Source organism: Pinus tabuliformis, chromosome 8 (genome assembly GCF_031772625.1).
Source record: "Pinus tabuliformis cultivar Carrire ecotype Pingquan chromosome 8, CPIR1, whole genome shotgun sequence".
NCBI lineage: Eukaryota > Viridiplantae > Streptophyta > Pinopsida > Pinales > Pinaceae > Pinus > Pinus tabuliformis.
Window position 1 is genome coordinate 138165175 of NC_142294.1, and position 23663 is coordinate 138188837.

The 23663-nt window shown below is 35.2% G+C and overlaps 1 protein-coding gene across 1 annotated transcript; it reads left to right on the top strand.

The window, feature by feature from the left end:
• The first annotated feature begins 19979 nt into the window (after positions 1 to 19979).
• On the top strand, positions 19980 to 22294 carry LOC149234500 (uncharacterized). Its single transcript, XM_089461190.1, has one exon. The coding sequence runs from the start codon at positions 20211 to 20213 to the stop codon at positions 21591 to 21593; it is 1383 nt and encodes a 460-aa protein (XP_089317316.1). The 5' UTR covers positions 19980 to 20210; the 3' UTR covers positions 21594 to 22294.
• Positions 22295 to 23663: the final 1369 nt, after the last annotated feature.

The following is a 23663-nucleotide window of genomic DNA, read 5'->3' on the forward strand; positions in this document are numbered from 1 at the left end:
GGAGCATAAGAGCAGAGAGATACATGTAAATGGTGCACCTTGGGGAAGTACACAAAATCCACCTTCAATGATCGGGACAACAAGGGACATGCAATCCTTGAAAAGATCCACTCTGATGTATATGGAACTTTCTCAAAAGCCTCCACTGTGAAGCACATGTATTATGACAACTTCCGAGACTTGTATTGTCTTTCAAAGTTTAAGGCCTATGTTATATCTACAAAAACATTTAATAGTATCTCTGCCTAAATTATTTTATGTTTGCTAACAATCCAATCTGGGAAAACAACAAATGAAAACTTCATTGAAGATTAAGGTTTCCGTGCAATTTTAAGGTAGTGAAAGAGTTATTAACATCATTGGCCAAAAAGCTCAAAAACCTCAGAGACTTATATGGAAGTGCTTGGAACTTGAAATCACAGTATAAATGTAGAAAACTCACAACTTTTTGGATGGAATTAATAATGCTTTTATACTTCCATGTCAATTTCGGAGACCATATTTTCCAATATCCTATTGAGATCCAAACATTTTAAAATGTAAACTTAAAATTGTTATAATTTCCCGTTAGAAAGTTACATGCGAACTGTGTGATATATTTCACAATGATTTTTTTTTTTTCATAATTAGAGTCAAATATTTATTTAAAATTGATTTTTATTTTCAAATACTCATCATTTAATTTTATTTACACATTTTTAATTATAATCTCATTAGAGAAGCAATTAAGTTGAACTACTTTTATATGTTTTTTTTTGTTGTGAGGGAAATATTTAGTTATTAATTTGGATTTTTTATTAGTTTATTTATTTAAAATTGACTATATTATATGCTTAAACTTAATTATAAATTTGGCTATATTAACATGGCTATATAAATTAAATGACTAGTAAATACCTGTATGCATCAATTTGTAATAAACATAAAAATATTTACTTTATGATATACTTGATATGGTTAAAATTATAAAAATCATAAAAACTAATTAAATTATAATTTTATTTTAAATTATTATTATTCATAAAAAGAATTAATATTTGTGTTAAAAATATATATACATTTTAAAAGTATGAACTATGGGGATTTATACCCCACTTTACTATAGAGATTTTTAATTTGTAGATAAATTTTGTTACCCACAAACTCATAATTTCAACTTTTATATATAAAGTTAAGAACATTCTAAAATATTCCATGTTCCATAAAAGTTAATTCTTTATTATCCATTTAATAATCATAAATATATGAAATTACAATTCTAAAAACCTCATTTTAAAATAAATACACCTATCATATAATTATATATTAAAATATTGCCTATTTAATTATCTTTATAAATTTGAGCTATAAAAAAATCCAACTACTAAACTTTGTAATTGAACCTTAAAATAAAATGAAATCTCAAATCGATATCAAGTCAAATATATAGCTAATATCTGGATGTGAAATTTATTTTTAAATTCTAAAATAAAACGAGTATGATATGGAAATGGATCTTTCTTTTCGCATGAGATTTTAATATTTTCTATATTATTATTATTATTTTATAGAGGAAAGTTTAATATTTTATCATATTTTATTATTTAATAATTATTAATTACGTTAAAATAAAATTATGGTTTTGTTTTATAACTTATGGAGTTTTAATATGTTAAGGGGTTGGTTAGTTTTATATAAAATGGTATTATTATTTTAATAGTAAAGTGAATTATTAAAGATGATGTTTTAAATAAATTAAATCTTGGCATGTAGTTTCATGAAAATGTGTAATTATTATTTTGCATTTTAGCTAGTGAAATTTCAAAATGGTGATAAGATATAGCAACAAATAAATGGAATGTTGAGAGTATCTTTCAAAGAGAGAGCAGAAACTCAAGGACTAGAACAAAGAAAGAACTGAAACCAACTAGGTATAGAAAAGAAACATAGATAACTAAAACTGAGTGAACCAATAGAATTCAACAAGAACATGAAGCAAAAACCAGTGATAACTTGTGACAAAAAGGAAAAGACAACCCAAGAGGAAGATAAGTGCAGATTAACAGTAGATCTAACTCCAAAACCTGGTGTCCATTGTCATCATTATCCTAAGATGCAACTAGTTGCTTGTTTACACTGTTATCTAATCCAACTTGCTAACTGATGTGCCTAATTGTTTCCATAATAATATTTTCCATCAAGTTCCCTTGTACCTACAACCATCTCCCTAATCTAGCCACTCCAACCTTGCACCTCAAATTGCCTTAATAGCCCATCTTGTTTATTTTCCAGATGGAGGTTGTAGTTATCCCTCATTTTCTTTAAGTCATTAAAATCACATCTAGGTTAAAATTATTTTAATGAACATGAAAATTCACTGAAAATTTTGTTACCATAATTTATGAAAAAGCCAGGCCCATAATCATTTTCCCAAAATAGTTTTACGACCTTGAAAGTTGCGACAAAAATAAACAAAACCTTTAAATAAAAGTTGTGGAATTCCTTGCGGCCTTGCTGGTAACCATAATCACTTCCAAAAATTAATCACTCGGATTTAGAACATGAGCCAAACTATTATTTAGATGGATCTAAAGGATCAAATGAAAACTTACTAAGGGCCTTGACATTACCATTACCATCACTACTTCCTAAAATTAGTGACTAAGACTTAAGCCATGGGTCAAAGCTTTTGGTAAGTATTGGAAGGATCACATGAAAGCATCCCTACCATTTGCTTAGAGAGTCACTTCATTGAGAGTCACACAAATAAGCAACATTAAATGAATATAAATGTGCATTTAACACCTATGCCTTCTATTATTATTTTTTAATAGGATTGAATTATAGGAATTATTTAGATCACTACAAGTTAGAGATTGTTCATTTTTCATGCCATTATAATTATATTGGGATATGGATTTGTTAAAAATAGCAATAAGAAATCCTAATTTAATTTGTCCTTGAATTAAATTAGGAATTAAATCAAAATTATATTCTCATATGAACTTGTAATAGTTAACTAAGTTAATTTGATTTAGTTGGCTCAGTAAATTCGAGTTGGAAGTCTATCTAGAGTCATGTAGAGCAATCCTTAAATTTTAGGTGCCCAATTTGAGTTCTTTTGAGTTGTAATTAATTAACTCAGTTTAACTGAGTTATAGTTAGTTAAACTAGTTCAAATATTTGGAGGAATTAGTAGGAGGTATAGTAGCGGGGACCAGCTTCAGTGCAACTTCACTGAGCTCCACCAGTTAACTGAAGATTCACTCATAGATAACTCATGCATGTAAGTTCAGAGGAAGACCCAGTTGAAATTAGAGTTTAGGGATAATGTACTATCAGTTGTATAATTTTTCGAGTTGTATAAATGGTGCATGCAATCAGTTGAAGGCATATGGATGGATTTCATAGTTGTGGTGATGAATTTTTCCAATTAAATGTGGGTTAATTCTCTTAGGAATTGCACAAGGAAGTAGGGGCTTGACAGACATCAGATTTGGCTAAGTGTTGTCTTGAGCTGGTTTGTGAAGCAGAGAGATAGATTGTACTTGTGCAAGAATTGTTTGGGTTGAACAAGAATTGTATTTTTTTCTTAAATCTTCTGGTTTATGCAATATAGATAGTCGGGGTTTGGAGCAGTTGATTTCCCCAGAAAAATATTATGTTATGTGTGACTGGAATTCTTCCTTTTCTGCTTAGTGTTTTCAGCGATCAATTTTGGTTTATGCTGATGAGTAGAGTAGATTCTTATCTTATGTTTTATCATATCACATAAGATGTTGAATCTACAAGTAAAAATCTACACATTATCAGAGCTATAAACATTATAGAAGAGGAGAATTCGAGTTTGTTGTGCAGGTGGATTCGAATTTGCAAGTTCATACTTTAGAGTCAGCAATATGTCATTCTACGGTTTGAGACTTGAGTATGCCCTAAAGGAAAGCTCGAATTACATAGCTTGGAAGGACATGCTCGAGGCATTGTTGGAAGACATCGGGGTGAAGGAATTCATAGATCATGATATTCTGAAGCCTTCAACATCTAATGTTAAAGATCTGGCTGAATGGAGAAAGTGTGTGGCCAAAGCGAGAAGGATTATCCTAGAAGGAGTTCAAGATCACATTATCTCGTATCTCCATGATAAGGAAAATCCATTTGCAATGTGGAAGCCATTGACAGACCTGTTTCAAAATAGGAGTGACCAAGTACTTGACCAAGTTCACTAAATGTCGGGATGATCTTGGAAGTGTCGAGATTACTATTGCCGAAGACGATCTAGTGAGCCTAGAACTTCTAGGACTTCCCAAGAGGTAGCACAATTACCAAGACTCAGTTAATGGGAGGGAAAAGTTACTAAAGTGGGAGAGATTGTGGTCTGACTTGGTACGGGAAGAGATTCTGTAGAGCACCAAAGATGGATCCTCATCAAAGCATGATGATGAGGAGAATTTTGCCTTAGCAGGTAAGGAAAAGAAAGGGAAGGGGAAGTCATCCCATCCCATTTTAAATCAGATTCTTGTCAAGGCGACAAGAAGAAGGACATGTCGAAAATCAAGTTTTTTCACTATCACGAGTTGGGACACTTTGCCATAAAGTGTCTCCATAAGAAGGACGTTAAGAAGCCCTCAGCAGGAGCGGCAGGTGAAGCTCTTACTTCAAAATTCGAACTAGATTTTACCCTCATCGCTTGTATGGTTTCATTGATGATGGGTAGTGTGTGGCAGTTGGACATTGGAGCTTCATTCCATATGATCGATAACAAAGAGCTCTTCAGTAACTTAGAGGAGAAGGATCTCCAGATTCATATCAAGATGGGTGATGATGGGAGGTATCGCGCAACTAGGATCAACACAATTACCTTTCAGAGGGAGTCTGGTTCTCCCCTCACTTTGCGAGATGTCATGTATGTTCCTGGTTTGAAGAAGAACTTGGTTTTTGTTGCCATGTTGGAGGATAGAGGCTACGATGTGATATTTAGTAAAGGAAAGGTGTTCCTTTCTCACATAGCCACAGGACAGGGGTTCGAGTGAATAATCTCTAGAAATTACAGGTAGAAGATTGCGCTGCTTTGAGCACTAAATTAGAGAAGGTGCAAAGCCGAGACATCGATGACTTATGGCATAGGGGATTAGGTCACTTACATCATGGATATTTGAAGATATTACAACAAATTTCTATAGGGCTTCCCAAGGGTACACTAGAGCAAAGAGACACATGTAAAGGGTGTATATTGGGGAAGTACAACAAAGCTTCCTTTCATGACAAAGACAGTCGATCACATTCGATCCTTGATTGAGTTCACTCAAATGTGTGTGGACAGTTCTCAATAGCATCCCCGACCAAACACATATATTATGTTATATTTGTTGATTTTTTTTCTCATAAGTGTTATATTTTCTTCATACCGAAGAAATATCAAACATTCACAAAGTTTTTTGAATTCAAAGAACTTGTCGAGAAAGATATCGGTAGAAAAGTTAAAGCTCTCAAAAGCGATAATGGTGGAGAGTATGTGTCGAATGAGTTCAAAAACTTCTGTGCATCAAAAGGCATTCGATGGGAGTTGATAGCAGCTCATAACCCACCACGGAATGGGGTGGCTGAAAGGAAGAAGAAGAGTATTGTGGGAGCGACACGAGTGATGTTGCATGATCACGACTTACAATTACACTTGTGGGCTTAAACATGCAACACAACTATTTATTTGCAGAACATAAGCCCTCATTGAATTCTCAGGATGAGTACATTGGAAGAGGGTTTTTCAGGGAAGAAACCAGATGTGGCACACTTCAGGATCTTTGGTTCATCGGTCTACTACCATGTTGCAAAAGATGCACGGAAAAAGCTAGAGCCAACAACATAGTTGGGCATAATTGTGGGGTGCACTGATACACCTCACAATTATCGAGTATACCAACTAACCAATAGGATGATAATGGTTCACAAAGATGTAAAATTTGATGAAGAGAAGGCCATGAGATGTTCCCTTGAGAGGGAGCTTCAACCACATGTGGTTAGGAGATTTTAGCTCCAAAGGAGGAACCTTAAGATGATGTGGAGCAGCGACATGCAAAGGAGCAGGGAGGGGAAACACTCATTCATGCTGAGTCTTCTAGAGATGGGAGAAAGCACACTAGAGAGGCTGACAGGTTATTGCATGATGCTAGAGAGAATGTGGGAGCACCTACATCATAGCGCAGGTAGAGGAGTTCACCAGAGAGGTACATTGGCTACATATCTGATGAGCGGGAGTGTAGAGATTGATCCATCCTCTTCTGAGGAAGTAGTGCAACAACCAATTTGGGTTGATGCCATGGTTGAGGAGTATGACTCCATTATACAGAAAAGTGTTTGGGAAGTGGTCCCAAGACTAGCAGACAAGTTAGTGGTGAGTTCCAGATGTCTTTACAAGGTAAAGCAAGTAGCTAATAGTAGCGTGGAGAAACACAAGGTCAGGTTTATGGCCAAAGGTTTCCCTCAGGTGGAGGGGATTGATTACGATGAGACATTTTCTCTTGTAGCAAGGTACTCATCAATCAGATCCATTCTAGCACTGTGAGCATAGATGGGATGGAAGATATAGAGGATGGATGTAAAGAGAACATTCCTCAGTGGCATGATTGAGGAAGATGTGTATATGAGAAGCCTGAAGGATTTGAGACCTTCAACAAAGATTCACATGTGTGCAGACTCAAGTGAGCATTGTATGGATGGAAATAAGCACCCCGTTCTTGGTACACTAGGATCGAGAGCTATTTCACTAGGTTGGGCTTCACCAAGAGTGAAGTAGATGCAAACCTTTACCATATTGTGGTTAAAGGTAAATCATTGATTATTGTTTTATATGTCGATGATTTGATTCTGACAGGTGATAATAAGTTGATCAAGTCTTGTAAAGAGGATCTTGCAAGAGAGTTCGAAATGAAGGACTTGGGGCTCATGCACTACTTTTTGGGGATGGAAGTATGGAAAGGAGATAAGGAACTATTTGTTTCTCAAGGAAAGTATATCAACGAGATACTAAAGAAGTTCCACATAGAGAGCAGTAAACCCATGGAGACTACTCTAGTTGGTAACTAGAGGAAGGAGGATGCTACACCAGGTGAAGTAGTGGAGGCTACTCTTTATATGAAGCTTGTGTGTTCACTCATGTATTTGTGAACATACGACTGGACATGTGTTATGCAGTTAACCAGCTTAGTCAAGCTATGGTTAAGCCAAGCATACTGTGTTGGAAGGAAACTAAACATGTGTTGAGATACCTTAGAGGCACCACTCAGTTTGGTCTTTGGTACAAATAGACAGAGGGAGTGAAGCTTCAAGGCTTCACCGATGCAGATTGGGCAAGGAGTCCGTCCAACAAGAAAAACACATTAGGTGGGATCTTTAGTATTGGGTCAATAGGTGTTTCTTCGTACAACAAGAAACATAGATTAGTTGCACTCAGTTCAACAGAAGTAGAGTACATGGATGCTAGTCAAGCAACTTGTGAGGCTATTTGGATGAGGAAGATTCTTGTTGGTTTATTTTGTCATCATATGGATCCAACAATGAATTACTATGACAATAAAACTTGTATCAAACTCTATGAGAATCAATTTTTTCTTGATTGGTCTAAGCATATTTATATCCAGTATCATCATCTTCGAGATTGTGTGCAAAGGAGAATCATGTTGCTAGAGGACATTCCTACAGAGGAAAAAGATGCAGATATTTTGACAAAGGCCTTGTCAAGATGAAAATTCGAGTTTCACAGAGTTAGGATCGGGGTAGCAGATAATTCCTTTCTTGTTGAGAGGGAGTGTTAAAAATAACAACAAGAAATCCTAATTTAATTTGTCCTTGAATTAAATTAGGAATTAAATAGAAATTCTATTGTCATAGAAACTTGTAATAGTTTTAACTAAGTTAATTTGACTTAGTTGGCTCAATAAATTTGAGTTAGAAGGCTATATAGAGTCATGTAGAGTGATCCCTAAATTTTATGGGCCCAGGCTGAGTTCTTTTGAGTTGTAATTAATTAACTCAGTATAATTGAGTTATAGTCAGTTAAACTAGTTCAAACAACTGGAGGAACTAGTAGGAGGTCTAGTAGTGGGGATCAACTTTAGTGCAACTTCACTGCTCCACCAGTTAACTGAAGATTCACTCATAAATAACTCATGAATGTCAATTCAGAGGAAGACCCAATTGAGATTAGAGTTCAGGGACATTGTACTATCAAGTGTATAATTTTCCAAGTTGTACAGATGGTGCATGCAATCAGTAGAAGGCCTATGGATGGATTGCGCAGTTGTGGTGAGTGATTTTCCCATTAAATATGGGCTAATTTTATCAGGAATTGCGCAAGGAATTAAGGGCTTGGAAGGTAGCAAATTTGGCTAAGTGTTGGCTTGAGTTGGTTTGTAAAGCAAAGAGATAGATTGTACTTGTGCAAGAATTGTTCGGGTTGAATGCGCATTGTATTTTCTTGTCAGATATTCTGGTTAATGCAATATAGATAATCGAGGTTTTGAGCAGATTATTTCCCCAGAAAAATATTGTGTTATGTGCGATTGAAATTCTTCCTTTTCTACTTAGTGTTTTCATTGATCAATTTTGGTTTTGGTTGATGAGTAGAGTATATTCTTATCTTATGTTTTAGCATATCACATAAGCGGTTGAATCTACAAGTAAAAATCTATTGAATTGAACCACTATATAATTTTTCACCCATATCAATGCTTTTAAAGTGGAAAATTTAAAGAAATTAACGTATAGGAGTATTTTTATCAGTTGGGCTAATTTGGAGAATTACAACCTAAAACCTTCTAGGGCCAATTTCAGGCCTTAAATTATGTTTTTTTGGGGGTAAAACTTTTCCTCTTAGGCATTGGACCCCGTGAGATTATTGTACTAGTTATATATCTTTCCTTCAATACAAGAAATATGTCAATTGAATTAAGTAAATTATGTTTCCTAGAAGTTGACCTATTGTGATTGACCACCTTAATTCGAGAGGATGCCATGTTATCCCACATTACTCATGGAAAATGGTCTATCCATAAGAATATGTTTGTAATATACCCCAATAAAAATAAAAATAAATATTATATAGACTTGTTTGGCCGTCAACCTTCCTTACTATATGGCGAATTGAAGTTGAGTAGTATTGTTTAGTCATGTAAACTGGTTTATGGTATATAGTATCAGTCTCTTTGCGATTTTGTGAAAATTCCATTGATGTACATATTGTTAATTAATATGATTGTGTCTATTAACCCTAATAAGGGTCTTCTTTTTGATAATTTCTCGTTTTGTTCTTGCACGTTATTTTGTTATGAGGGTTATTGTCAAGTCCCGACTCGCTTCACGCAAAAGTTTTGCACTGAGTTCTATTTTAAAAGATTAATATACTCATGCCATAACCCTTGAAATAAATTGTCTACAATTATATTATGCACCCTTGTTTACAAATTTAAAGATGGGTATAGTTGCACAGGGTTCAAATTTTATAAGATTCTTGTTCAACCCTACAGGGTTCCTATTGTCAATGCTTTTATATGTATCTTTGTTTTAGGGGCCACCTTGATTTTACATATTAATGGTTCTGTTATGTTGGTCGACCCTTTCAACAAAAAATTGTTTCTTCTACAGTCATGAGTTATTTATACCCTAATCCAATCTACCATTTTTGTTACCTGTTTCTCTTTATGTACAAAAATAATAAAAAGTCATTTACTTATGTTGTCTTTGCTATTTTCTAATGTATGTATTAGTGTAACAATTTCCTTTCTCATTCATTTTAGACTTAGGTTTAAGACAGTTCTAGTTTATATTTATATATTTAGTCTAGAGTAATATGCGCGTGTCTAGAAACGAACTTGCCTAACCGCTCCAGCCTTTTTTTGTTAAACTTAGAACTGCCTCTAGGTTATTGGATTCTCACCCAAATTGGCCTAAGGCTAATCTAACTCATCCTTAGACTTAAATATTTTCTCTTTCGTCCTGTCAGTCACTAGTTTACCATTGATCTTAATCTATATTTGAATAAATAAAATTTATACCATAGTAATCTACAAAAACAAACTACAACTCGAAAGAATCATAACACAATATACATATGATACTTATCTGTAATTTAGTTAGGCTACCATGAAAATTCATAGGGAAAAAGAATGCTCCTCCCAACCAAGGAGTGCAAGTAACCTTTACTAAACTCCCCCCAAGCCAATCTCACTTCCAGAATAATCTACTTGATAGGGACTAGATTAAGTCCACCTAGGATTGGATGACCACACCAGGTCCTACCTAGGATTTTCTCAGGCTCTACAAGTCTGGACATGAACTCCACTAGAAAACCAACTCAAGAAATCCTTTTGGCAGCATCATGCCTCCCCTCAACATTGTCCTATCTTCTATTTCCTCTTTTTGGTTGCCTCGGGTTTTTCCTCACACCCTCTTGGCTTCCTTTTCCCTAACAGAGATAATTTATCTCTAGGGAGATGAAAATTGTCCTCTAACTATTTGGTAAGTGAAATTCTCATTTAGCATATTTTCCTTCCCGTAATTTCGGTGGTTGACCACAACTAATTCTCATTAATAAAATACAAATAAATTAAAATGAACATTCATGTCTATCACTTATTCATATCTGGCCTTCCATATAGCCTTCAGTTATCCATGTCATTTAAGAAAGGTAAATTAAATATTTTCATTCTTCTGAGGGATGTTACAATGTTGAATAATGCTTCAGAAGGGTCAAAGTTGTAACTTTGGTTGAGAGTTGGAGTCAAAATTAACCCCTAGTTGGCTATCAATTAGTGTTATAACCAATCCACTAGAAGGAAAAGGGGTTCCATTCAATTCGATTTTATCTTGCTCCATAATAGAGTAGAACAACTTCAAAGTGGGAGTGAGAGAGCACAACATACAAGGTTTAGTGCCTATAGCAACCCATCCAACCATAAGTCCCAATTAACTCGACAAAGAGTGCCTTCTCCTTTGTATTTGCATTATTTCCATTCCAGAAAAAAGAGAGCAGAGTAGCCTCGCCTTACAGCTAGATTTTCTCCCTTAAGAATTTCCCATAGCATATCTTATATTCATTACCGCTGGTGTAAGATTGTATTTCATTATTTTCTATTTTTCACATTTTATCTATACATACATACATAATTACATAAGTAGAAAAGAAAAATTAATAAATGTTTAATCTAAAAAAGTTAACCTTCCTACCATAAATCTCAGTGTATTTTTACTATATATGTTTTTAATAAATTGTTTAATAAAATATCTCTAACAATTTATAGATTGGTTCGTGAACAAAAATATATTTCATTTCTCTATATCTAAGTGACTAGACTAACTCCTTTCGTGTGCACTTGTGTGTGAATAATGAGAATTCGTGAACAAAAATATATTTCATTTCTCTACTTTAAAATTCCTAAATATATTTCATTTCTCTACTTTAAAATTCCTAAAGTCACGTATCTAAGTGACTAGACTAACTCCTTTCGTGTGCACTTGTGTGTGAATAATGAGAAAAATATAAACACTATTAAATAATTAGTTTCATGTAATAGCTTTTATGATTTAAAATCTTTTATCCCCTTTACAAGAATACTATTTTTTTTAATTAAAAAAAATATTAATTAAGTAGCTTTCGGACTTTTTTTACATAGAAGATGGAAGTTGTTTTAAATAGTGATGTCCTCTATTTGTGAATATTATTTAGGGAAAAAAATGAAGTTAGGGTGAGGATATTTAATTTAATTTAATTTATATATTAATCTTTATTAAAATTTAAAATTGATTATGCTAATGGGTCACAATGTAGCCTGTATTATTAAAACATTCTATATCGAAATATTTTTATTTTAAAAATGTAAATTGGACAATGGCTGGTTATATTTTTGTAAGAATGTTCAAATATATAATGAATCTTTATTTTTTGTCTGATTCACGGACTCTAGAGATTGATGACCATTACATCCACATAATATTCTTGCTAGGAAGATCCACCTAAATGGATCACCTCCTATCGGCTCAACGCTAGAGCCTAGCCTCGAGGATGTCAAGAGAATTAAACTCACACCTCTCAATAACAAAGGTGTTTTAACAGTGGGGACTCAAACAATTGAGCTAACCCTTGGGGCTCAAATATATAATGATTTTATATAGCTTCTATAAAATTTTAGCAATTTTTAACATAGATATAATTTTATATTATAAAATTTAATGAATCATTTTTAGGAAAATTGGAAACATTTTTCAATTTTTCTTTTTGGAAAAAAAATTGAAAATTATCCCACCTATGAATATTAACCCCTAAAATTTTCCCTGAAAAATTCTACTTACTCTTAAGTTTTAAGGAACAAATATGATAGGTAAAGTGCTTTAAAAGAAAACCTATTTGGAAAGAAGATTAAAATAATACTAAAATAAATCTCAAATTGTAAAACAAATAAAATTTGTGTACTTAGAAGATTTGATACATCCATTCATGAAGTGGAGATAGAAAATGAGATAGTGATGGGTATTGAAAAAATTATTGAAATAAGGATCTCCAAAAGGTGTCTTTTTATCAAAGAAAGAAAATCATAGTTTTCTATTCTAATTTAGAATAAAAATCATGTTTTGCAAGTGTTCAAAACATATTATATATGTAAAGTAGATATAGTCAAAGGTTGCACTAACAAAAATAAAATGACATAATTAATGTGCATGCCTTTTCTTACCTTATAAAAAATAATCTTCAATAATTTTCTTTTTCCTCTATTTTTAGCTTCATGCGACATCAATGAAGAAGGATTCACGTTGGCCACGGGTATAACTCTATAATAGAGAGATTAAGAAGTGAAAATATGACCAATTTCTTATTGGATTTAGAGGTTTTAGTTTTATGAAACAACTTCATTTCCTGAAAAGAGTTACCATATACACCATTCATCATTGAGGAGGAAATCCCAAATTCCATGGCTTTTTTGTTATTCTTTGAGACAAGATAAGGTTCACCAAATGACACCTTTAGACATGTAAGATTAACCTTCTAAAAATTTTGTGTTTATTAATTCTCTTCATCCCTTTTCTCTTATTTTGCTGATAGAAAATTAGGAAGACAAACCCAAAGTGACATCCAAGACATAGAGTTTGGATCAAATTTATGGAACCAAGGAGTTATATATATATTCTCATACTTTCCCAAAACCAAGGATGCTTCCCTAAAAATGTCTTATAATTAGCATGATCAAAACTAAACTATAAAAAAAAGGAGAAAAAGAGAAAACCCTATGAAACAAATCAAAGATATCTCATAATTTTTTCTTTAATATGAGTGACTCTATAAGTACAAATTGAATTGATCCAGGAGACTAATAACATAATAACCATTTAATCTCATAATTTTGATGAACATCATAACTATTTAATCTATAGATAATAGTTGTTGATTCATAGTTTTGATGAATATGAGTGATCTTTAACATTCCAATCTCCACCAATGGCTCATTTTTCACTTTATCTACACTATAAACAACACACAAAGGAGTTAAAGTAGTTAAACTACAAAGTTTTTCATTTAGATTTTTTTTGAAAGATGTAAACATTGAAATTGTTGAGCTCATTACTCCCACGTAAATTTAAGACTAAATAGATAATTTCAAATATTTACATACGTTATAGCTAGATGACCAGGATTAAATTGCTAGTTGTTTACATTAAAAAAAATGAAACATCGATAGTCCATAAAAACTATTAAAACATAGGATTGTTTTCTTAAATATGTAACAAATATAATGGAATGCAACCACAGAAAAACACAATATTCCATTGAAAACCTTAACTATTAGTTGAAATTTCTTCTTAATGACAATTAAGAACGTTTTGTCTACATGAAAAATTTTGTCAAACACTCAACATAAAAACTTTGGAGAGCATTCAAACCAATACATGTGTTTGTGGGACTTTTAGGGATAACTAAACCATCCTACACATAGCGTTATCTCTCATCTTTTAAGAGCAAAATTAATGCGATATTAGTTTAGGTTTATATATATATATAAAATTTTGACACATTAATTTATTTATTTATTTTAAGGTAAAACTGATTTATTAATAAAGATATAATGTACAAAGGGCCTTTGCGGTACTAGGTCAGTTATATGACCATTTTAAACATCAAGTCTTGATATCGTGACTACCTCAGTTGGGAAAACCAGTCGAGAACGAGATAAGGAAAGTTCATTTTACTCTCGCAGGGGCTACAGTTCCAAAATTCAAAAATTTTAACCAAAAGACTATAAATTTCAGTAATACATCCATAGTGAAACCCACAGTTTAGCTCAAAATTCTCCACAGTGAAACAACTCATGAGAACCAATGCTCGTAACCCGAGCTGGAAGCGAAATTCAAAATTGACCATAATAAAAAAGAAAATAAGCAAAACCGAACTCAGGGCCCGACACGTGACCTGGCATGCAGCAGCAAGGTGGCTTCTGTTGGCTTTTCCTCCACGATCGGACACCAGCCATATTCTTTTGAACCAGTATCCGCTGCATGCCCGCCACCTGCAGTGTCCTCCATTTGAATTCCTTTGTCCTTGCGGGTGGCTTCGCCTCCCAGAGTCTGCTGTCGGCTGTTGGATGGGTTGTCCATGTCTCTCGGTAGGTGGCTGGAGCTCGGCTCCCCTTGAAAGATGCCGAGCTTTGGAGGATCCTGGTTTGTTTCCGGGCTGAGCTTTGGTTCGGGGCAGGAGTCAATGACCTCTCTGAAATCCATCGTGACGGTGGCAATGATGAGTGGCTTGTCCATGGAGCAACGAAACTGGAATTGTGCTTGTTGGGAGGAAGCAGTGGTAGCAGTGTGCTGGGCGAATCCCCCTGAACGCCGAACCTCGCTGGTGCCCAATCTGCCTCGGCCGCTGCGGGTGTCCGGGTATCTGCCAAGGAAGCGGGAATTGGAGGGGCTTGGGGGAGGGGAGGCAGACGGGGATGTGGAGACAGAAGGGGGCAGGGATGAAGGGCGAGTGGCGTCGCCCCGACTACCACCTCGCCTGCACCTCATTCTATGGCGTTGGTGCATGATTCTTCGTCTAGAAAGTTGCAGCGAGCGATGAATTGCAGGGTCAGGAGGCGGGCCAAGAACGACAGAGGGGATGTTGTGAGGAGCAAGGGAATTCAAATCCGGACCAAAGGAAGGGGGCAAGACCTTAAAATGCAGGTGGCAAAGAGAGGATTGAGAAAATGGTGACCATTGCCCAGGTCGACGCAGCAGAGTCTGCAACATCTTTCCGTAGTAGTGCGAAGGCTCAGCTCTGCTGCAGAGGGATGGCAAGAACAACTGAGAGGCCGTATAGGTGAATGCAGGGGGCTTTGCTCCATATTTCTAAATTTGCAAAGAATTTCTCGATTTTCCAAATTGGTTAATGGCGCCGGCCAAGGAGTTAGAACTTACCTTAATTTCCCACAGGGGAAGGCGTAGATTGCCATATGGATTAGCCACATGCTTGTCTGACGGCTCATCCACATTAATGACTTATTTAACACCTGCATCCGAGACACACTAAAAATATTTTATTTCAAAAATTAGATATATATATATAATTTGTGAAGCTTTTATACATTTAAAAAATTATTTTATTTCAAATTATTTTTGAAATAAAATAATTTTATTGTGTAAAATAAAATAAATAATTTAGAGAAAAATAATAATAATTAAATTTTTTAATAAAAATTAAATTTTATTTTTGTTAATATATAAATTTACCCGATAAACTTCCAGAGCGAAAAAGCAAAATAAATTATATTAAGAGCATATAATGATCAAAAATACATGGAGAGAAAAGATCTCTGCCAGAGAGAGCAAATCGAAAGCGAGTGGGAGAAGAGTAAATTCCCTAACAATTCCTGTAGATATTGTTCAGATTGTAGCAAAAGCAGGTAAGAGTGGAGCATATACCCGATAAACTTCAGCTCCCAAAAATTTCAAAAAATAGATATAACGAAAATATTCTACAACATTTTCAGTGATGGCTGAATTATAGCGGCCTGACGTCGTTGACTTATCAAACTCATGGAAGTTGATCTGAGCAGTGCTCTGACGTGGCAGCACGGAGAATTCCGAGATCGGCGGTGGAACCAATCTAATCATCTAGAAGGTATGGTTGACGAAACTTGAAGCCTTGATATTGTAAGGGCGTGAGGTGGATTGAGTAGAAGACAACGGCATTCTATCTCACGGTTCATCTCTCTCCGTTGCGCTCGTCAATTGGTTTTGAGTGGGTGGTTATATTTTAAAATCGTCATTTTGTTTTTGGAAATGTAATATATATATATTTATTTATTTATTGAAATAAAAAAAATTAAGGATTTTTTTTAGATATTTTGTTTTAATTAGTTCAAAGAAGAAAATTAATATAGTTAATTAGAATGAATTCTCATAAGCTCTATAGTGAAATTGGTCATTGGATGGTTCCTAAAACATCATGGATGGAAAAGTTCTACCATCTTTGTGAGAATACGAACATCGAAGATGAAAATCACTTCTTTTGAGTGCCCCCTGTACAACCACATTAGATCTCAGTTTCAAAATCTCTGTTGCAATACTGAGTTTCCTAGCCTTTTACGATGTCAAAATTACAGTGACCTCGAAAGGCTTCTCTCCAAGCTTTTTGAGCATAGGAATAAAATCTCAAATCAAACTAAATAATTCGTTTCTTTAACTTCCATAGATCAAAGTTTGGTCTCAATGGACATTAACCATCATCATCATCATTTTAATTTAAAAATAGTATAAAAATAAATTAATGAGTTATAATTTTAGCCATTTAATCCATTAAAAATATTAAAACCCAACCATTCACATAAAATATTTAATAAATATGAATAATAAATAGTTAACTTAATATATGGAACAAGTAAACTTTTATTAAAATGTAGTAAAATTCTGAAATTTTATTTTTTTATAGAATATTTGAAGTGCCTCAAAGTTTAAATGAATAAATGAATATTCTATAGATTTTATTTTTATTTTTAAAAGTTTAAATAAATAAACGAATGTTCTATAGCTTTTATTTTTATGAACGGTTTTATAATTGGTTAAAAGTTTTAATTTTAATTTTATGAATATATATATAGAGGGCATGTTTTATAATTTGTTAATATGATATGTGTAGCATTGAATATATAGATGTAGAGAGAGGGGTGTTTATTATAAGTATTAAGTTTTTATATGTTTATTTTTTACTCGGTAAAAATTTAGCCATGTTAAAAGCTGGTTTGGCCAAGGTTCGGTATGATCCACCGGTGATTTTGACGACTTATATGTGTCTGGGTTTGGGTTTCTCAAGCTATAGGTCACCCTTTATGTAATCTCTTGAGAACTCAAACAACTTGACAAATAAAATTAAATCTAAATATGAAGTTTTAACACATGATGGTTATGAATAATAATTATTTTAAGGATGATGATTAATGTCCATTAAGATCAATATGGTCTATTAGACCTTAAAAAAGTAAGAGATTAAATGAGGCTCTTTAAAAGTTTATTTCTATGATAAAAAAGATTCAAGGGAGAGAAGCATTCCTAGGTCACTATAGTTTTGCTCACTTAACAAGTCAAGAAGGTTGGAAATGAGAACAAATATGAATAAGAGTCAGGTAATCCAAGAGAAAGTGCTTTTCAACTTCAACACTCTTAGTATCACAAAGGTGAGAGAATCTTTAGTCTCAATATATAATTTCACTTCAAAGCCCATGAGAATTAGTTCTTATCTTTGCAATGTTCATTTTATTTTTACCACTGATCAACACAGAAAGATAGTTTTGGTTATCAAAATTGAGGTTGGTCACCTCCTTTTAATACCTTAGCTTCTTTTTCCCTTATAACTCCTTGTCATCCCACAACTTATCATTAAATTTGGAAGTAATAGTATTTTTAATATTATCCTTATTCTCCAAGATGATCTCCTCATTTATCCCCCAATCGTTGAGCCAAGGCTTGGTATCCTTATGCTAGTCTTCCTTGAGTTAGAGGTGCAGGTTTTGGCTAGAATTAGAAACAATTTTGGGGAACCTCTTGAATTCCATGTTGTAAAGATTATTCTTATACATCAGATACCTAAATATAGTCATTCTTTTAATATGAGAAATGAAAGCTTCAATCAAGAGGATAGTGTAGGGAGTATTTTCTTTAATCTTGAAGTTGTAGGTTATAAATTATTTTTGGATCAACTCGTTAGTCCTCTACAATTCTCTAGATATATTGCAACCCTAAAATATCGAATATCAATGGTGACCAGTTTGGATTTAATTATCACTTAGAGCGATATCAATAAGATTATCTCATGACCTCCCATAAAAATGTGCTTTAAAAACAAAAACTCTCTTCGAAATCATGATTGCCATTAAACAAAAGCCAAAGGTGTTAATCAACGATCACATCACCAGAGATAAGGATCCACGAGAGGCGGTTAGTCCATGTCACGAAACACACAACGATCACATCACCAGAGATAAGGATCCACTAGAGGCGGTTAGTCCATGTCACGAAACACACGGGGAGCATTGGTTTATCCAATGTCCAACAATATGTCCCCATCCTGAGTCGGATATGTATTGAACTTGCCCCCATTCCGAGATGGGTGTGTATTGAACTCGTGACCTAAGCTCTGATACCACTTATTGGGAATCACGATTGTCGCTAAACCAAAAATTGCAGGTGTTAGTTAACGATCACATCGCTAGAGATAAGGATCCATGAGAATAGTCTATGTCACTAAACACACGGGAAGAATTGGTTTATCCAATGTCCAACAAACTCAACCAATTAAACTAACCCTCAATGCATTTAAATTTTCATATGTTTACTAATTATAAATTTTGAAATATTATACTTACACATATGAATCATTATTATTAAATCTATTTTAATGTGATATGTATATCATAATTTTTTTAATTTAAATTTTATTAATAAAAACAAAATTACAATATAATTAATTGAATTAAAATGATTTATTGCTTTGATTTATTATTACTTTTATAATTTATTTAATTAAATCAATATTATGTATTATTTTTTTAGATCTAATACCACATTTTACTAGCTTTTACAATATTTCACTCTTATTGTTTTCTTTTATTGATAGTGAACCGTAGAGTGCTTTTCAATTTAAGTATTAATGTTTGTTTAATTATATTTAAAAAAGCAATTTTTTTGAAAATTAAAATTTTATATTTAAATGAAATTTATTATTATTATTAAAACCATTTTTAATAAATTCATATATTTTTAATAAAAAATTCTTAAATATTTTTATTTAATATAATAAAGACATCCTATGCTTTATTGGGAATGAAACGCTGAGAATGCTTTAAAATAACAGCAAGAATTCCTCAAATTAATGTAAACTAGCAAGGCCTTAAGGTCTTGTTCACTTACAATTACAATAGCGCTGCCAAAATATGGATCACTAGTATACTCACTCTTCATTTCTTTAAAGATGACCAGTGCATCACTGGTTACAGCCAACATATACGCTTTCTAATTAGACATCAACCACTGGTTTAGGTTATATATCTATAAAAATAAGAGAATGAAATCCATTAGGCATATTTGTGGACAATATTCCTTATATTTTCTTAACATTATTAAGATTATTTTTAATAAATTTATATTTTTTAATATAATTTTATTTGAATTTTAGTTTATAAAGTTAAAAGTAATTTTCTAATCACAATATAACCTTACACTCAAAAACACTAAAACTTCAAAATTTTATTAAAAAAATCTTTTTCTAACTTAAATTAAAATATATAATTCTATTCCATTAATGAAAATAAAGATTTTAATGATACAATTCATTTTAAAACAATTTATATAATTTTTTTGCTTAAAAAATATCTAAGCAAAAGAAAACTTTACCCATTAAATTGACATCGTTATTAACTTCCCACACGCTATAATAAATATCCCGGGCCTACAGATGAAGGGTAGCTCTTGAATGACATTGCTGGCAGGAGTTAGTTTTGATCTGTTCAAAATTAAGGTGATGCCGCCGGCCAATCGAGAATTATGGCTTGGCTTACTAGATGCATAGAGTTCTGGAAGGCCACGGCAACATAGAATCAAAGTCTAAATACATGTGCTGTGCCTTTTTATTTTATATAAACCAAGATGCTATGAGCCTTCTCTCTGCACGGAGGTCGTTCTAATTTCAATTTTATCAGTCGTGTGAATTGATCAGGTTAAGAATGAAGAGCAGACGATTAAAGCTGGTTAACCGTTCGAATGACCCACTTGCGAATGGCGGAAGTTTTAATTTGATCGTCGTGGGAAACTCTGAGAATCTCAGTCTTGCTGCCCCATTTTCTACCCTGAGATTGGCCGATAACAGCAATAGCCCTCCCGATAACAACAACAATCTCTACGGCGGCTTTAACGTTAGTTTCAGCCCATCCTCCGCTATTATCCTCTTCGTGCTGGTGGGCTTGTTTTTCTTCGCGGGCTCTGTCTTTATCTGCTTCTGTAAATTCGGCCGAGGAGACGAAAGCCTGAGAGGAGGGACGAGAGGGGCCAATGCACAGGCCCGGAGGCAGAACGAGGGCAACCGTGGTCTGGACAGGGCCGTCATTGAAAGCTTTCCGGTGTTCAGCTACGATCTTGTGAAGGGCCTCAAGACGCAGACCAAAGAAATCGTCGAGTGTGCGGTCTGTCTCAGCGAATTCGAAGACGACGAGCCGCTCCGCTTGCTGCCCAAGTGCAGCCACGCTTTCCATCCGGACTGCATCGACACGTGGCTCTTCTCGCACACAACGTGCCCCGTCTGCCGAACCGATCTGGTGCCCACGGACGACGCGAGCTCCACGGGCACCGGCTACGGACTCGTCGAGCCCCCCGAGATCACGCCATCGGAGGAGGTAACGGTTGTGGTAGACGGAGCGAGGAACGGGATGGCACCAGAGAGCGCCGATTCCCAAGAATCGCTCTCCGGGCTGGGCCTGGATCAGGGCAAGAAATTCCGTCGCTCGTACTCCACGGGGCATTCTCTGGTGAGGCTGCGCAAGGAGTCGGATCAATTGGCCACGGAATGGTATATTTGCACGCCACAAGGGCTAAAACCGGGTCTACAAAGGAATTGTAGCGTCACTGCGCTCTCTTACTCGCGCTCTGAGGGCCCGTCCACCTCTGAAACCCGCCCTCGTCTGTCAAAGCAGGCTTCAATGAGCGGCGCCGCCTCGTGCAGCCGAGACACCAGTGGATCAGGACGGCGTTGGTATGAGCGTGGTTTGAGATCAGAACGATTTACCATATCATCCATGTATCCCTCTTCGTTTCTCAGATCATCTTCGGAGCACAGGATGCCGGCTTATCCGAGGAATCAAGAATCATCTGCCGGTTCTCAGGAGGAGCGCAAGGTATATTTGCAATCTCTGAAGCAAACATTGAAGAGGCTCACCGGCAGCAAGAGAGAATGGACAGATAATTCGCAGAGCGGGCGGGGTTCTTCCAGGAGATCTGTAGATAACTCACAGAGCGGATGGGGGTCTTCCATGAGGGCTGTAGATAACTCACAGAGCGGGCGGGAGTCTTCCATGAGGGTTGCGGTGGAGAGCTGGGGTCCTATTACTGCATAAGAAGCTTCTGGGCAGCCGGGCTTAATTGTGTGCTAACAATTGCTTTGCATTGCGACCCTTTTGATGAAAAATGGTTGGCCGGTAAAGCTAAAGCTACCACTACAGCTTAGCATTTGTTGAAAGATTTCAGTAAAAAATCTGCAAGCAAGAATCTAATGTTGCAAGACTTGGGTTGAGAGCAATGATGAGTTTTTGAGACAAGGAGGTGAAGGAGCGGTATTCGACGATTCCCAATTCAGCGTGCCGAGAAAGAAGGAAAACGTTGCTACCGAAAGGAACTGCCCTTCATCGGTCCCTTGATGTGCGCTCTTTAAGAAAACCAAAAAAGCGTTGCCCATTCGTAATGATTATTAACTCTAGGGTGCGTTCTGATGACTCAATGGGCAGCTTGTAGTGCTCAAAATTCAAATCCACCTGATTTAGTAATTAATTACTCTTGCAGCTGAATAGAGAAGGCATGTTTATTAGCACATAACCTATTAACCTCTATATTTAATGCCAGAATGTGTGCATAAATCCTCTTTTGCTATTTTAAGTTTGCAACATGCTCTGCTTCTGACTTCATCATCTATGTGCTATTATCAATCAAATTTTGCTGGATATTCTCAGCCTGAGGAATGTGAGGTTCTCATTCTCCTAGTTTGTCTGTAAGCTCCTGTGAGGGCCACTCTCACTCTCGAGTCGATTGCAGATTCTCCGAAGAGGTTCTCATTCTCCTAGTTTGTCTGTAAGCTCCTGTGAGGGCCAGGGCCACTCTCTGTAAGCTCCTGTGAGGGCCAGGGCCACTCTCGAGTCGATTGCAGATTCTCCGAAGAGGTTCTCATTCTCCTAGTTTGTCTGTAAGCTCCTGTGAGGGCCAAGGCCACTCTCGAGTCGATTGCAGATTTTCCAAATACATCCAACGGACATGGGTCCGTTAGATTCTCAAATATTAAGAGAATCTGCCATCAATTTAAGTTCACCGTTCTGTGAGTGGTTTGATGCTGGATAGAAGGGTTCCTTTTGGTGTGAGACATGATTTAATTGCAGATTATGAGCTTCCTATTCATCACATGTCTCCAATAATATTATTATCCATCCTAGAAAGAGTTATAAGCATATTATCAAGATTGAATGGGACTTCACATTGTAACAGGTTTAAGAATGGGCAAACGAAAGCTGCAATATTGTCCAAAAGAGAATAGGGTTGGGTTGGCTTGGCCTATGGAATGTTCGTAGCCAAAGGGTATCATGATGGAAAATCCTATTTTCACCACTATAGGATCATTAATGCGCTCTTACATGCGCGGGAGATAGACTTTTATAACACGCGCAGGGGTTACGCGCCGTGTTTATTTTTATTATCTAGTTATAAACGTTTATCTCCCGCGCATGTAAGAGCGCATTAATGATCCTATAGTGGTGGAAATAAGATTTTCCGTATCATGATAGTAGGTGAGCGCTGGAGACGCGTCGATTTGATGAGTTTGACCGAAAAAATAGGGAGGACAAGGTGCGGTTCCACTGGGATGTCGTAAAGGTATTGTTGGTCATTTTATATAGATTCTAGAATCTTCTAGGAAATAAATTTGCTAAATATATGTCGTATGTTATGGGTTGAATATCTTGTGGGTTCTAATAAAGGTATTGTTGGTTATTTTTATATAGGTCGTAGAATCTTTTAGAAATTTGATAAATATGATGGTAGATTATTTTATAAGGATTTTTTAGGTTTGATTTGTCGTTTTAAGAGGGGTTATTCAGGGGTATTTAATGCGTCAAAGTTATTCGGGGATTGTATCCAATCTAGGTGGCATCTAATGCCTCAAAGTTACCCGAGGATTGCACTTAGCCTCGGCCACACTAGCCCTAAGTTGACTTAATTTTTTAGCTGTCTCCTCCCCTTAGCACTGGGCACAACCACTCGCAGCCAGGTTTGATCCTAGGTGACTCGCCTTGCTAAGGAGACTCATCCTCAACTAGTTGTGCTACTAAGACTTGACTATAGATTTTAAAATTTTAGAAATGTGATGGTTGACCATTTTTATGTGATGGACAAAAATTGATGAACAATTCCAACAAAATAAAAGA

What these genes read in the sequence shown, in the direction of transcription:
- LOC149234500 (XM_089461190.1), top strand. Translation starts at nt 20,211, where the DNA reads ATGAAGAGCAGACGATTAAAGCTGGTTAACCGTTCGAATGACCCACTT.